General features: G+C 38.1%; 1 protein-coding gene across 1 annotated transcript in view; it reads right to left on the reverse strand.

The window, feature by feature from the left end:
* MOXD1 (monooxygenase DBH like 1) overlaps window positions 1–16493 on the reverse strand; it is a 65947-nt gene that overhangs the window by 29856 nt on the left and 19598 nt on the right. The window contains exons 2-4 of the mRNA XM_026845511.1: window positions 9401–9547; window positions 7765–7932; window positions 7555–7638 (exon numbers count right to left, since the gene is read on the reverse strand). Of these exons, the coding sequence (XP_026701312.1) occupies window positions 7555–7638; window positions 7765–7932; window positions 9401–9547 (399 nt within the window). The remainder of the gene's footprint in view (window positions 1–7554; window positions 7639–7764; window positions 7933–9400; window positions 9548–16493) is intronic.

The raw sequence follows: 16493 nt of genomic DNA on the forward strand, positions 1-16493 counted from the left end.
CAACCATGTGCTGGCATAGTCAATACATTGCCATAATGGATGAAGGTTGTTTAAATTTTAAAAAAGAAAAATCAAAGAAATTGGATTAAATTAATGAGATGTTCAAGTCTGTTGATGACAGAAATGACGTAATTATTTTTGTATACTAAGTATGGAATGAATAATCCAGCAATACCTGCATAGTTTAAGTACTCTTATTGTAAATATATGCAAGGGAAATGAAAGAAGACTACCACAAAATCATATGTTCCACTAAGAAATATAAAGTTTGGTTTGCCAGTAAAATCTGTGGTCATATGTAGCTTCATCTTTGATCACAGAATGAAATAATGTATGAAACAATTTAGCAGAATATGAAAGAAGGCAGTATTTCTATTATTTCCTGAGACAGTTGCTTGGGAAACTTTTAATTTCCAGCCAGTTCAGTTATAAGATTCTTTAACACCGCAAAGCCTAATGGGCCAATTTAGGCTTGCGCTGGAGAGACAGCCCTTCAGATCAAAGGGCAGATAGCTTACAAGCTCTGCAAGCGTAAGATGATCGTTTTGTTGCCAGTCTAATTTACTGAGGCGTAAACTGTTTTGCAGGGGAACATACAGGAAAATACAGAACATTTGTTTATATCAGGCTGCATGATGCAATTTGCTAGAGTTATCACATTGAGCAAAACATAAAAATTCAAGCCAGAGAAGAACCACCAGTTACTGTCTGGTATCACTCAAGTTAAAAATCAGTGCCCCCATTTAGGTACTGAAGGCTACAAGCTGCCCTTCTGGCTTTCAATCAGTCAGTCTCTTAAACTGGAGTCCCTTTGTATTTTCACACTGGGGTCTTTGGTATTACTAAAGCATTCCAGTGTCAAAATGCAGAGTTACCCTTGGCAACAAGTTTTTTTGGAGTTTTTATTTCCTTATCAGAGATTGCCCCGAAACTGAACATGAAGATTAACTAGCAGCTGCTGGTGTGCTCTAATACAGGCCTTTCTTTAATTGAAAAGAGGCTCCCTTTTTCTAAGATCAACAGTGGAAAACTTTGGTGCTTATATAAAAAATATCCCCAATGTAACTCTTCTCAGCTAACATTAAATAATTAAGTTTTTTTCTGGCGATATGCTTGGCCTGTGTTCATTAGTCACATCCTAAATTCAGTGCCAAAAACTTACACAGGGTTGTGGTGGAGAAAAATCTATTTTTCCTAAAGGCAAATTAAAGGAAAAAAAAAAAAAAAAGTATTACTCTGCAAGTTTTGCTCATATCACAATCTCTTCTCTCCCCTGACCATTTTGGTAGGACATGTCTCCCCTGATTCCTCCATCTGAGAGCTATGTATCTAATGCAGGTTGGTTATCTGGGTTCTCTCATCTGTCAATGGAGAGAGAGAGAGCCTGAACCATACAGGGAATGCTTCAGCTCATGTATTTCAGACACCTCCTCTCATACAATACAAATGGCTATTTTTGCCACTATAAGGTCATTTAAGCAGCTGGCTCAGACTTGTAGATAAATCAAGTTAGATGAGAGGAAGCCCATCTTCATGGTTGAAAATTTACTGTCATTAATATGTTGCCTGAGTTTACTTTAGTATTCATGAGGTGTACTTAAGTGATACTGAATTTTGACCACATAGCCTAACCCCCAGCATGGGCCTTCTTCCCCATTTCAGCAGCGCTAAATCTGCTCGCTCCATTCTCATAAGCAGGTTCAAATAATGAACACGAAAGGAGTGCTTTATACAGGAATCCAAACATTTAAAAGCTTACAAAATGCAACCTACTATACTCATTTCCAACACCAAATGCCCTCTAAAACTGGGTGCCCCATTAAAAAGTTTTCTTACAGCATCTGAAGTATTTTATACTCTTGAGCACAGCCACATTACAATCTCTGCCAGTATTTCTCTGACTATACTAGCTTCAAAAACCCCACAAAGTTTGGAAGTATAGGAAAATGAGTAATTCTTAAGAGAAAATACATGCAGATGCAGCTAAATGACCCTACTATCTAATTGTATTTATTATTTTACATAAACTGTTTTTCCTGCTCTTATTAGTGAAATTCAATGTCTGACATATTTTTGTCTATGGGATTATTACTACTGAAGCCCTGGGAACTATTATACTTTCCCTAAGGAAAACACAGTATATTTCAAAGAAATTAAGAAAATACAGAAGGAAAATTTACAGAGTGTTGAAACCAGCATGGACATGCTGTACACTGAAGTTGAAAAGCTTGATTATGGCACGTCTGGCATGTAGAATATACATACCATTCCTTCACCAGTATATACTGTAAATTTTCAAAAGTTTACACACAGCATTAAACAATTTGTAAGGTGTAGTGGGAGACCACAGGTATAGTGAATTTACAGAAAATCTAGAGACGGTAGGGGAAATACTGTATCTTAAGGTTTTCTAATTGCAGCAGAAAGAACAGTGGAGCACATGGGAGACTGGAGGTTGATGTGAAGCCATAGTAATGAATCCATAGGAGATTCAGTTATATTCTTAGCAGTACAATTGAATTAAACTAACAGAAGACTTCGAGTATTGAAACTTAAGTTAAATACAGAAATAAAAAAGAGCTGTATATGTAGATAAGTAGAAAGACACGTAAGTAAAAAGAGCAGTAAAAACAAGCTTTCAAGATGAAGCAAAAGCTGTATTTATTAAAATACTAGGAGGTGTTTTGCATGAACGTGGAACAAATTTTCACTTTCATGTCACTGGTAAGCATCTGTATGATGCCAGCTCACGGTAAGCCAAAAATAAATTCAGAAAGTAGGCAGAAAAAAAGTCATCAACAAATACTCTTACATTCTGTCAGAGATGTGTCAGCACACACATATCCACACACATTGAAAAACAGACATCTTGAGAGTACAAGAATTAAAGGATTTCAGAAACTCCAGTGTGCTGCCACTGAATCTTTTTTTTTTTTTAAACAAATGATTTACAAGAGGGGGGGTGCTGCAGAGACTCCTCAGTGTGTGCTCCCTTGGGTAAGCACCTCTGGCTCCACAAGTGCCCGCTCCCAACCCTGGCACAGCAGTGACTGTGCCTGCAAGGGCTCTCCAGACCCAGAGAGCTGCCCTCGACGTGGCTTCTGCAGGGAGACAGAAACCTTTTCATGCAGAGTTGGTCAGTGCATGGACATGCCTGTGTGCCTGTTCTACCAGTGGATCCCTCCCTCAGAGAGGTCCTGCCAGAGCAGAGGTCCTTACCCAGGCCCAGTCAGTGAAACCAGTGAACTTACTTTAGGGATGCAATTAAGAGGCACACTCAGGACCAGTCAGAGTAAGATTATTTACAGAGAACTGCAAAAATCCTAGCAAGAAATAACCTTAAATCCATCTCTGGAAAGTCTGGGCTAATAAATGGAATGCTTTTTTTTTTTTTTTTCTAAGAAAGCTCCTTCTGAGAAAGCTCCTGGCTGACTTCTGTATATGAGAAAAGTAAAAATCCCTATGGTAGTAAGCCTAAGGCATATGTCATAGCCTGAAGCTCAAAGCAGCAAAACAGGCCAATGCACACATTGCTGCAGGAGTTTGCATCTAGGCAGTGATGTGAGCTCTCTCGCATGAGAAGGAGCCAGGGTCCACCACTCCAGGACCACTGTGGAGCCATCCTGCAAACAGCTGATTTGAAGAAATGGTTGCCCACTATTGCCTCCAGGCAATCTCTCTCATCTGTTCTGCATATTGTTATTTTCAAAATTGACATATTACTCTGGTAATTGGTTCCACTAACAAAAAATGGGAGGGAAAACCTGTAGAAGTTTTAACAAATTTTAAAGCAGCCACCACTCAGCCAGGTAAGCAGCTTGACTCCATCAGAGCCACAAAACCAGTTTGGTGCCTGGTATTGGTTGTAATCTGGGTACTCTTATCACTATTGTGCCCAGCTATTGAGAAATAATCTTCTTTTTGTTTATTTCTTAGCAGGCATAATGTTATTATGAGTTATTTCTCCAGGAGTTCCTGGAGACATCAGAGAAGATCATGTAACAGAAAGCACTGTAGGGACACGTATGAAGACACTGTCTTTTCCCTAGGGAAAAAGTTTCAAGAGATATGAAAGAAAAGAAGATTAAAAAGAGAAGTCGTAAATCTGGCTGGGTGCTCCCTTATCACAGCGAACCTCTGTTTTTCATTGGTAAATACAGCATAAGGAGAAATTACTTATCTATGTCTTTCTTCTACCTATGAGATGGCCACAAGATTACAATCTTATCTCTTGCACAATTTACATGTCATGCAGTGCAGCTTGATCAAGAACAGTCAATGAAAATATGCTGTTTCTCACTACCTGAGGTTGTTGGAAAGCAGCCTAAATATTATGTAAGGAGAAAGAAAAGGCATAAAGTCTTACATAATTTACCTTCAACTGATTTTGAGACCTTTCATGCTAATTATTTTTTTATCTTGTGCTAACAGAAGAACACAAACAAGCCCACTGATTTAGTCTGAATCAAAAGCTTGCTCAACAAGCAATCAGGTGGAGGACCGTGCCTGAGCTACCCAGAGGGCAAAGGCAGCACACTGGGACACTGGTAAAAAAAGCTGCTCATTGCCCAGAGAGTCATTCAGTTTGAGGGACAGTTTTTTCTATGAAAAGCAAAAATACAAAAGAGAAAAAGGATGTCTTCTGGATATCCTCACTACCCAGCATCAGAAATATTTAATTTGTACAAGGACCAGTCTGTTCCCATGGACCAATGGCCCATTTCCACCTGGGGGACTTCTGTTGTGCTCCTTGTGCACACCATCCTGTTGAGTTTCACCAAAGGCATTCAGTTCATGAGTCCATGACTGCTCCATGGCAGTAACCATGCTGAAATAACCAAGAATAACTTGAAGATTCACTTCAGAACCGTGCTTCTCATCCAAACTAAAACACTGCTGTAGATGCACTCCAAGACCAACTGTTATCACTTACCCAGCTGTTGCACCACTAGACGGTATTTATGAAATACATTTGTAAATGCTTTTAATATGTTCTGCCCAACAGCATATAGTTACTGGTTTTTAAAATAATGCATGATCAATGGAAGTTAAAAAATCTTTTTTAATTTGGAATCTAGATTCAGAATCTGGCATTCATTAACCAGAGGTGATTAAAGTCTTGACCTCTACCTTTAATGATAGGTCTAATCCTTTCACAGAGAGCTTCCATCATTAAAATTTTGTGCTTTCCTGATGAAACTGATATTTTAAAACATACATGAATATAAAGTGCTCAGAGCAATTTTCAAGAAAAAAGGAACAACAGTGAACAGCAAAACAGTATGAAAAAAATTCTTATTGTGACTGTTGCACCTACTTGAGACTCCAGATCACCAGCCGATGTACACATACGCACAGCTAAGCACACACTTCCATGGTGCTGATGGCACACACTGGCCAACAAGAGCTGCACTGCGCTTCAGTGCTCCACAAAATCATACAGGACGACAGAAATGGCCAGTCAGCTCATGTATACACTACTTAAGTAGACTGAATTATACCAGAGATGAATTTTTACTATCTTCTAAACTTTTTTTTTTTTTTTTCTGTCTGTAAAAACGAGCTGTGTAGGTTTGTGTGAAAATGGTGCTACAGAAGGAATACAGAATCAACATCTACGTAAGCATTTAACTAACACAGACAGTTTGATCAGGCCAAATAATTCCTCTGCCCTCCCCTTTGTGAAGTTCAATCTTTGTTTGCATAGCTAATATCCTCCTGAGTAGCCATAAGCCCCATCCTTTTTGTGTCAGTAGGCTTTAGGAAATGTTTAATCAGTTTGCAAGAAAGCACAGATACAATTTCACAACCTTCTATGTGCCTTCTAGAAAAGTCATGTATATGAAAATATAAGTTGTGCTCCTGAAAAGAAATGCTATGGAAGGGTTCCTACATAATTGTTCTCTCTTTCTGTAATAATTTTTCTCTCTCTAAACATTTTTTAAGTGGCAAGATGAAATTTGTTTGCTTTTCTGAAGGTGGAAAATAGATGAGGATGCTAGTTTAATTTTTAACTTCATAACAAACAAACAAATTGCTGATTTCAAAATATAATTTCTAAAATTATAATGTTCTTTATACATAATTGTAAAAATAAAGAATATAAAACTATTTGGAAAAATTAGTGCATTTATGAGCTAAAATAATGTTTTCGCTTCAACCAACCAAAATTTTCTATTTAAAAAAAGAGTAATCTTATATGCAGTCAGGCAAAACATTTAAAAAATAAATTCAGAAAATATAAATAATAAATAGTCCCAGAGAACTTTTTAGTAAAACAGCATGTATCTACAATTTCCACCAAATTTAACATGGAAGGCATGATTCCAATACTACCATTTTGAAGCTCTCTCACTTGAAAGCAGAAAGCTCGGTATCCTGACCTCTATACTGTATTACAAGCAAATTCTGCTTTACATACAAATCTGTAAAAGTAGCGGTCACAAATTTCAAATAGATTAAAGATCAAGTACCTGAAGGCAGAAATTTGGACCTTGCAATTCTTCATTCTGATCAAGTGCAGAAACCCACAGTATTTCACAATAACCACAGGTATTTCTCAGGTGTACACTGGAGATCACATGTTATGTTCTCCAAGTTAATTTAAAATTTCAGTCTTACCGAACACTGTGGACAAATATGACTAATAATAATCTAGAAAATGGAATAGAACTGTATAATCAAAAGCATTCATGGATTCACAGAAAGATAAAAATGAAGGCCAGAGCTATCTCACTGTGCTATCCTAAGCTGTTCAGAATAATTATGATAAAGGATTCTTTTAGGAGTTCTTCAGTACATTGCTCCTGAGAAGGAATGCAAGAACCATCTTCCCTCAGGACTCTTAAGTTTTCATCTCCAAACTGAAAGAAAAGTTAACAAATGTGTTATAAATATGTTTATGCATGTTGGTTTTGAAATCACCTTGGATCCTGCTGAACCTTGTGTGGATGTTTACACATTTTCATTAATTTTTAAATAAAGTACAACATTCATCCCTTTTTTCATACTTGGCTTTTACACAACCAAAGATAATGGAGTCTGTGTTCACATGATGTAACGTGGCATAACCACTGTGGTCATTGCAAGAGAGGTGAGTGGAATCAAATAAGAACCTGGCCCTTTATTTGAACTAATTTCATCATTTAATTACTTTTTAATCTAAAATTACTCTTTTTAAAAATAAATTCATTAAATTCCCATATAAAAGTAGAAACTTGATGGTGCATGGATTTAGAGAATTTTACTTAGGGTTTGCCAGAAATTTTTACAGACAGAAAAAATTGTAAACCTCATTTTCTTAAGGGAGAGAGGATGTAGAAGATAAAGAATGGGGCTCTGTCACTGTGCGTGCTGGCGGTCAGGGCACACCAGAGTCAGGTCCCAGGCATACGTACACAATACACTTGACCCAAGTTTGTGAAGACAGAGAAGAGGGTTTTGTTTTCACTCTAGCAAGTAGTGAAACAAATTTTGAAAGTGCAAGAATTGATTTGATTTGAAGTGTAATGATTATCTGAGATCCTCTAAATTTGCTCAGTCTGAATCACTCACCTTTGTTACATGATGCTTTTCATGTTGTACAGGAATCTTAAACATTTGGCACCAATATGTTGTATCTTTGTCTGGTACAGGCACCTGTCTTAATAAAAAGGGCAAGAACACAATATTATAAAAGTCACATTACCCTATTGTGTAAGTCCAAAGCTTTGGCTACCACCTTATCCCCATCTTAACATAAACCCAAAACCCAGAGTAACTTACGTCTTTGTTTGTCAAGTCAAAGTACGGCAAAGAGGCAGATAAGACTTCTTCTTTCTCAGGATTCAGTAAACGTAAACTCTTTGTACCACGATTCAACCCATGGTAATTTTGACCTGCTTCTCCCATGTCTCTGTGGTGGTAGGCCCATATTACCCGCACTGTGCTCTCCTAAAAAGAAAAAAATAAACAAAACCAAAAAAACCCCCAAAAAAATAGTCCATAACGAACAGGAACAAAATCTTCCTTACATAGTTCACGTAATTCCTACAATAGGTATGATGTAAACGTTGCTGTATTTGAACAATGACAATGTACACCAGAGGAGCAGTCATCTACTGACACAATTCTGCCTTTAAAATTAATAATGTTTTGTACTCATAGGGTATGTTCATTGACGATATGCAGATGTTGAATCTCTCCCTGATAGATTCCTTCATTAATGTCACAAATTTAAATCATAGAGGCAAACAGCAGAACAAACTCACGAAGAGATAACCATCTAAATACATGGGAAAAAAAAATTTGCTAGAGATGTCTTTTATTTGGTCAGAAATCAACAGGTTTCCCCCCAACATTTTCCAGGCTCAGCTCTGTAAAGATGTGGATACCTTCTGTGAATTGCTGTCCTTACATGCTAGAGAAGACAGACATTCAATTACAGAACAGATTTACATCTTAAAAATCAATCTGCAGCCACAGCATAGATCAATTCTCTGTAAACCATTCTCAGATTACAATAATCTCTTTTGAGACAAAGTACTCTAATAAATCCTGAAGTTTCCCAGAATGTTAAATTATACTGAGAATTTGGAGCAGGTGTGAAAACCATAGATACATTGACTGCCTGGAAATCTGGTGTTTTATACAGCTGTGGTTGGCTTCCTGCATCTTTCAGCTCGTATTGTTATTATTACATATATTGTGAAAACATAGATAATGAAAATCGTGTTGAACAAATATAGCAATGCTTCTGAAATGAGTAGTAAAGAAGCCAAAGCATAGAAAGCCTTGCAAATGTCTCTAACCTATCTGTCTTTTCCAATATAGAAGTAATGAACTTCATATAATTTAAAATTATGTTTAGGAAACAGTACAGCAGTCCCCAGGGTTACAGAATTTACCGTTAAAAGTATTTTACCATGGAGAGTTTTATCATAAAACTCTTGAACTTCTTGATTGTGAATAAAGAAATAAAACAAATATATACTTTAATATGTCTGCTCCAAACTTGTAAAAAAGTCTGTCTTTAAGATCAATTACAAGTTAGCGTAAGATCTAAAAAGTGATTCTCAAGTTGGTAACTCTTGAGTGATTGTAACTGCGGGATACAGGACTTGACGGCCCAGAGGTACCTGTTTCAATCCTGTGTTCACATGGTGCGTTAGAAATTCGAGAACATAATGCATTAAAGTAGAATGAAAAAGAAAGCTGAAATTAAAATATAAGAGCCTAGTAAAATTAACACGAGTACTTTACCTGGTTAATTTAAGTTTACCAAACAGATGTTTTGGAAAGTGAATTTCTCTAATTTTGTCCTTTTACTAAAAAGAGATTTTAATAACCAGCTTCATAACCACATATACATTTGGCCTGAATTAATTACTTCATCTCTCTACATATAGCCAGAGCCTCTTACCGTTATTGTCTTGTCATTTGCATCACAAGTGTGCAGTTCTCTGCTAAAAGCCAGTATTGTATGTGTACTGTTTTCCATGGCATATTCCAGATGGTAATCTTGTTGAGGGTCCTTTCTTAGTACTCTGTTTTCATCTGTAAAATAATCCTGTTAAAAAAAAAAAAAAAAAAAAAAAAGGTGGCCCATTATGAAACTCTAATATTAAATTAAAAGTTATTTCCAATACTGAAGCCCCCTAATGCCTTAAAAGATATCTTTATATCAAATGTTGAAGTATCAGAGCTTTGTATCACATGAAAAATTTGAGGCAGCCCTGAACTCTTTTTTATTAAAAGTCTCCAAGAACACAAGTCTCCTTGATAAGCAGCTTAAAGAGTGTCTTGAGAAACTGTAAGAACACTCTGCCTGTACATAACTGCAGAAATAAAGGCTGTACCAAACAACCAGGAAGCCTAATTTATAATATTTCTTGTGGACTTTGGGAGAAATTACAGAGAGAACAAATTTCACTTAATATTCACATCAACGATACTGTCGCTCCCTCTTTTCCCAACTATTTTTTTGTTTTTTACTTCCCCACAAAAAGCAAACTCTTGAACGAACATAGGCTGGAACCAGAAACCCTACGGCTTAAACTAGCACAAAAAGTACTCAGTTCCTACAAAAGGTGCTGAGCTGGGGTTAGGTTGGAGTTTTGGCGGGGCGGAGCTGTTTGTAAGGAGGACGCTCCCCCTCTGGGGTTCAGCGGAGGCACAGTACAATGGAGGAGCGGCTGCAGCGATGCCGGGTCATTAACCTCCTCACCCCAAATTCCTGCGGCCCTGCGCAGCTGGGACCCGGCTCTCCCTCTCCTCCCACCCTGGCCACCTGGAAAGGGCTGCCCACCGCCCCCGAGGCACCTCCTCCGGTCGCCCTCCTTTTGAGTTTTAGGCTATTTCTGCCAGGTTTGGGATGGGAAGGAGGGATCTTAACTAATAGTTCTATTCCTCATGCCGAACAGGCTACAGGCAGACACTGTTAATTGTGCGGTGTCCTTCACAAAATAATGCAGCACTGGCTCTTCCCAGAAGGCATCTACTTCTGTAGCTCTTTGGACCTCCATTCTCTTTTAGAGAGACTTTATTAATCCATTAGGGGATCATTTAGCATCTGTAATCCTAAATTTAACACACACACACACACACCCCCCAAGAAATCTGTGCGTGTGCAGGAAAGCACGTGTACACCAGTCAGAATTCACAAGCTGGTCTGCCTTTTATAGATCTACAAATAACCGCATGCCCAAATATTTCATTAAGGTATGTTAATTTGGATGAAAATTTGTATAAAATTATCTGTCATGATGCAGTTTCCAGGAAGTAAAGGGTAAAAAGTTGACTGATTTTTAGCAGTATAAAAATACTCAGATTTAACTGCCTTGCCAAAACTACTGAAACAATTTGGATATTTTCAGTTGTGGAACAAATCTAAATTTCAAAAATGTTGAAAGGTACTGAAAAGAGTCCTTCTTTTCCTGTCAGCACCTCCCACGACTACAAATGAATGAGTACATATGTTAAAGAATACACACATGGAAAAATAATCACCAAAAATGAGCAAAAGAGGGGCCTGGGACATGAAGTTGTATGCTGGAAGAAAGGGAACTGATGAGTTCTGTTTGTTCAGAGAAAGAATCTGGGATTTGCTTTTTAGAGGGAAAAAATGGGCCTGTTCTGGGATGGTACTTGAAGATGGGTACTTTATGGGATCAAAACGCTCCACTTCAACCCTGCATCAGAGCTTGGAAAGAAGCAGTGTACCTCTATAAGAAATACCATCCCTGCTCTGAAAACACTCCTCTATGGAATCTGTTTCCATCTTAAAATTAGTAAGAGCTTGTATGGACGAGAAACAAAATCTTGTAAGCGTGCATTTTTACTAAGTGTGATATCTTTGCTGAAATGTTACACTAAATTGGAGGAAGGTACCCTTGTATTAGAATAAGCACCCACATAATTATCAAGGAATACAAATTCAAGAATAGCTTTTCCTCATGTGAACAGGTTGAAAGTCTTTGCCTGAAACCACTGTGAAGGAAAGCTCAGAAATGAGAAACAAAGTTATATGTGCACACTCTAATATTTTGCTGGTGAACTTTTCCATTTCTTAGCAAGTCTCCAGAGGACACAGCTGTAACCAAAAAGACCTCTTGCAATATAGCCTTGACTTCCATGAGCCTGCAGGGAAAACACAAAAATAACTAGAAGTTGTTCTGTAATTAAGGTATTAGTTCAGATGTGCCTCAATAACGTGACTGTCAGTGTAATTATTTCACTCGCCTGGATGACAGTTAAAGACAGGTCACAGCTCTGGCTCACTGTGTGGGGCTTGTGTCGTAGCTGGCAGCAAATACTTTGGGGAAGGTGGTCTCAAAGCCCAGGCCCCAGGATAGGACCATGCGGCTCCCGTGGGGGGAGAGCTGCGTTGGAGAGCTGCGTCGGGCGCTTGCAGACCTGCCTGCCCTAACGCTCGCTGCCTACCCCTGCTGTTAACACTAAACAACATCTTGCTCAGTGACTCATTTTAAATTATTTTGTGGGTAGATGCTAATCTGACCAACTAACGTTAATCTTTCCCATGTGAAAATCTCTGTGAAGTAATTAATTCCTTGTCTCTACTTACTTCCTCTGCCTGATACATGCCACCTTGAAACCGCCTTGAATATCAGGGTGCTGAGAATACCTGGGAAGCAAATGTACGTGGTGCCCATGAAGACAAAGATGGTGATTTAATCCCTAAATCCTACAACTCCAGAGTGCAGTGGGACTGCCCTAGAGGAATCAAGTGTGAGTACACTTGCCAGGAATTAAAGAACTGCCTCTATTACTATTTTTATCTCCTTTGTTGAAAATTACCCAGATGTTCATCACAAAAATAAAATCAAATAATGTAACAAAAAAAATTTCTGAACAGTTCACAATTTGATTGCTCAGCTTCTCACATGAAAACAGTTTGTTTACCAGCTTTAAAACAAAATAAGGCCACATTTCCAAGGAAACATACTGATCTCTTTCTGTTCACAGAAGAGATTTTAAATCAAACTTACACACACTATGCTCAATTTATTCATCAGAGCTTATAAGTCTTTAAGACACGTGTTTGTGTATAAAACACAAAGAACAAGATGAGGTTATCAAAAATGAAGACACACTGTCAAACTGTGATGCCACATGCTTTTCAGCAGCATCTTAGGAAAGTAAGAAAAAGTTAGTTGTAGATATATCCATATAAATATATGTCTGTATCTTTATACAACCTCTGTGCTTCCTTTCAGAGTAGAAAAATAAGAATAAATTAAAGTTCTGCTCCTATGGTACAAATGCAATCAATCAAAACCAACACATTTGGATAGCCTACACTCCACCTATGTCCTTGTGTCTAGTCAAAGGAGAAAGCCGGGTACCTCTGAAGGCCTTTGAAAAGTGACTTACAAGGCCAGAGGACAGCATGGAGGATGGATCCACCAGATGCCAGAGAGTGGACGTTAGGCATCTGGGCTTCAGCTGAACTGAGGATTTCTAAATACAGTTCAAAACTCCCTCGGGGCAAACAAGTGTAACACAAAATTCACCTAAATTCATAAGTTTCACTCATTTAATTCTCTAGAGAAAGGAGTGCAACAGTTTCATCAACAGAATTACAGTGCTTCCATATTTATCACAGATGGTCTGAAATGTGCCTTGTATTGGAACAGTTTATTCTTCCTACCAGGTAGGAGAAGGCTCTAACATGGTGACCTCTTTTACACAGATTTGGTTTTGCCACCAGTTAGCTAGAAAACCTGTGTCTTTTGTAGGATGGATTATACTGATTCCTCCTGAATTTCACAGAGTCCCAGCAGAGTTCTACAATAATTATCAAGTCCTTAAAACTGAATTTCTGAAACACCCACAAGCACAAATCTGACAACATGGATTTATGTACTGATTCAGCACTCGCATACAGATTCTTTGGTTTTTTATACACACAAAAGTATATATCATACATTAAATGAATATAAAGTTTTCAAGTTTCACATCAACTCTGCAGAAGTGTAAGCACTGCAGAAAGAGAAAATAAGGCTGAAACGACTATATTTTTCTAGTATTAATAACTTATTTTGCTGAAATAATAAGTGTTTAAAACAAAGTTTCAGAAGTGTTATTGTTCATGCTACATAATAACCAATATGCTATTTTTATTTCAGAATTTGTTTATGTAAACTGTTTACATGTGAAAATTATCAAAGAGAATGCAGGAACTTTCTAATATTGTATAAAATGGCATTTTAGACTCTGGACTAAGTTGTGTGATCCATCAAATAATTAGGTATCTCCTTCTTCATGTTACCTAGAAGTTGAAACAACATATGGAAAATGAAAAATACTCCTGACAGTACAAGTTATCTTATGTTCTTTTCCAGATGCGAAGCCAATCATGTTATCCTGTTTTTCAGGTCCATTAACTTCTCTCTCTTTTAAAAAAAAATAAAAATGTTTTGCAGCATATATGGTTTCTGATTGCTGCTCTACAGTCAGAGAGAATAATTTCTTAAGGATTGAAAAGAGGCTCGTTTCTCCTCTGAGAACATAAGCACAGCTGCAGAAGGAAGCCTGACCCCACAAGCACCACCAGCTGTCATCGCAGACTTGAACAGGTGTTTATGGGACTCTCTCCCCACATCTTTACAATGTGCAAGATTGTTTTGTTTATGATATGCATTTCCCATCCCAAATTACATACAGCACCTTTCAACCTCAAGGATATTAAAAATAACTCTCAAACTGTGGCCCCGTCCAGCAATCGCCTTGTGGGCTTGGCTTGTGAGCAGTTCTGCCCCTGTGATTTATACATGTTGTCCTTCTCTAACCAGGAGATCGCTGCCATTTCAGCAGCGATTTAACACTTACAATTGAGTAAAGGGACAAGCCAGGAATGGGAAATGAGGGAAAAACAAGCTATGTTGAAACTAGTCCTCACTTACAGTCTGTAGCCAACCCACGGAGTTTTGAACATTCCCAAACTACCCAAACTGACGTCTAAGACCAGGGCTGAAGACAAGTTTGGCAAAGGAATCAGGAAGCTGTAACCAAGATGAAAGTTGGTGCAGGAGAGCATCTATCTGAGTATAAATAAGATGGATAAATTGCTACAGTACGCAAAAGAACTGACCAAAATGTTTGTCTGAAATAAGCACCAAGCTATGTCTTCCTGGGTTTCCAAAAAAATAACTGTGGTTAGCATTTCTCTTTTTTATTGTTGCATTCAATCTAGACGGAATCCTGCTGCTCATGATTCCAGCGCACACTAGATGTTACCACCAAAAAGAAGCTGGTTTTACATTGTATTTGGCAAGAAGCAAACAGACCATGAGTTTACAAATAAGCAAACCAAACTTTTTTGCAACCTCAAATAAATTTCAGCTTGAGTTTCAGGCAAAGATCTCACTATGCTCTTATGTTAGGGAAAACCAGAGCCCACCCACAGAAAACTTAACACAAAGCAGGAGTCTGAAAGCATCACTGCTCCTTATGAGAACACCTTGAGAGTAGTCCAGTTGACTGATCTAATCTTGGGACTGGCCTCAAATGAAAATATATCCACAGAAATGGTACAGCGACAGCAACCAAGTGGTTGCAAGAAGTTCCTAAAATAGCTGGGATCAGTAAGTTCAGTTGCTGCCCCGTGAGCAGTCTGTTTGTAATTCATTTACCAATTTTTTTTTTTTTTTTTTTTACCTACACAGCAGATTAGCATGAAGTCATTGATAGGAAGCCTGGATCTCACTCATATGGTCAGTCTCAAGAAGCTCCACGCAGTTCCTGGTACAATTCCAATTAAACTGGCTGAATTACACAGGAGTAAATGCAGATTATTTACTCCAGGTGTACTACTAACTTCGACAAGGATAGAAAATTTTTATCTGTAACAAATAATTGTGGGTGTGTCTGCAATTTAAATGCAGACATACACATATACACAGACACACATTTTCCACTTGTATATTTACATAAACAGATAATGCATGTATGTGTGTGTACATACACATATATTTTCCTTGCAAAAAGAGGGTGTGTATTTTTTTATACATAAAACACAATTATTTACTTAGAGACATGTTTTTCCCAATTCAGATTATAAATCATTTGAATACACTTCAGTGTATTTCTTATATCTAGTTAAATGTTGCCCGGGGCAGCTTCTCGGTAGCCTACAGCCAGCAGCGACACCCCTTGGTTTCTGTGGTGTTCCTGGGAGATGTGAAAACATCACTTTCTCCACACACAAATGAAGAACACTGAAATGTGGAGAGCTCTCTAACTTAACATACAAAGGTTAAGGAGCACAAGCGATTAGAAGCTGAAATACGACATCGCTTATCGGCGTGGATAATTTGACTTAGCAGCAGAGTCCCAAGGACCTATCCGAGTCTTTACATCAAGAATAAATGTTGATTTAAGATGTTATATTCCAGTTATAGCAGAAGCTATAAAGCTAGATTAAAGGCTGTCCTAACACAAACAGACTAGACAAAACATGTAGCAAAGTGTTTTAAGGGAAAGAAAATCTGTAAGTAGAAGATACTGCACGATCCAATCTTACAACTGCACTTTATCACAAGGAACGTTCCTTACACAGAAGCCACATTTAACTAGTACAAGTTTGTGGGGTTTTTTTTTTGTTTTAATTACTTTAATTACTTCAATTATGAGGAAGTTTTAAGGGATTTCCAAGCACAACTATTAGTAATATTTGTTCCCAAAATTTCTGTATGTGCCTTAGAAAATCTCACCTCTTCCCTCTCCTAAGACACTTGTTTCTGAGAATTAAATAATTCCCCCATTATTTTAAGCCTTTGTATCACTGACATTTCCATGCTGCCCCAGGTACTCATTTTTGTCAAGCTGTAAGAAAATTTCCCTTTTTTTGGTGTTTCCAAAATCCAAAGGACAAGAAAAATACCATAAAGAACAAAAAGCTCTTGCAAAATAGCCCCCCCCCCCCCCCCCCCCCCCCCCCCCCCCCCCCCCCCCCCCCCCCCCCCCCCCCCCCCCCCCCCCCCCCCCCCCCCCCC

The sequence above is a fragment of the Athene cunicularia genome (assembly GCF_003259725.1).
Source record: "Athene cunicularia isolate RWA chromosome 3 unlocalized genomic scaffold, athCun1 chr3_part1, whole genome shotgun sequence".
Taxonomy (NCBI): domain Eukaryota; kingdom Metazoa; phylum Chordata; class Aves; order Strigiformes; family Strigidae; genus Athene; species Athene cunicularia.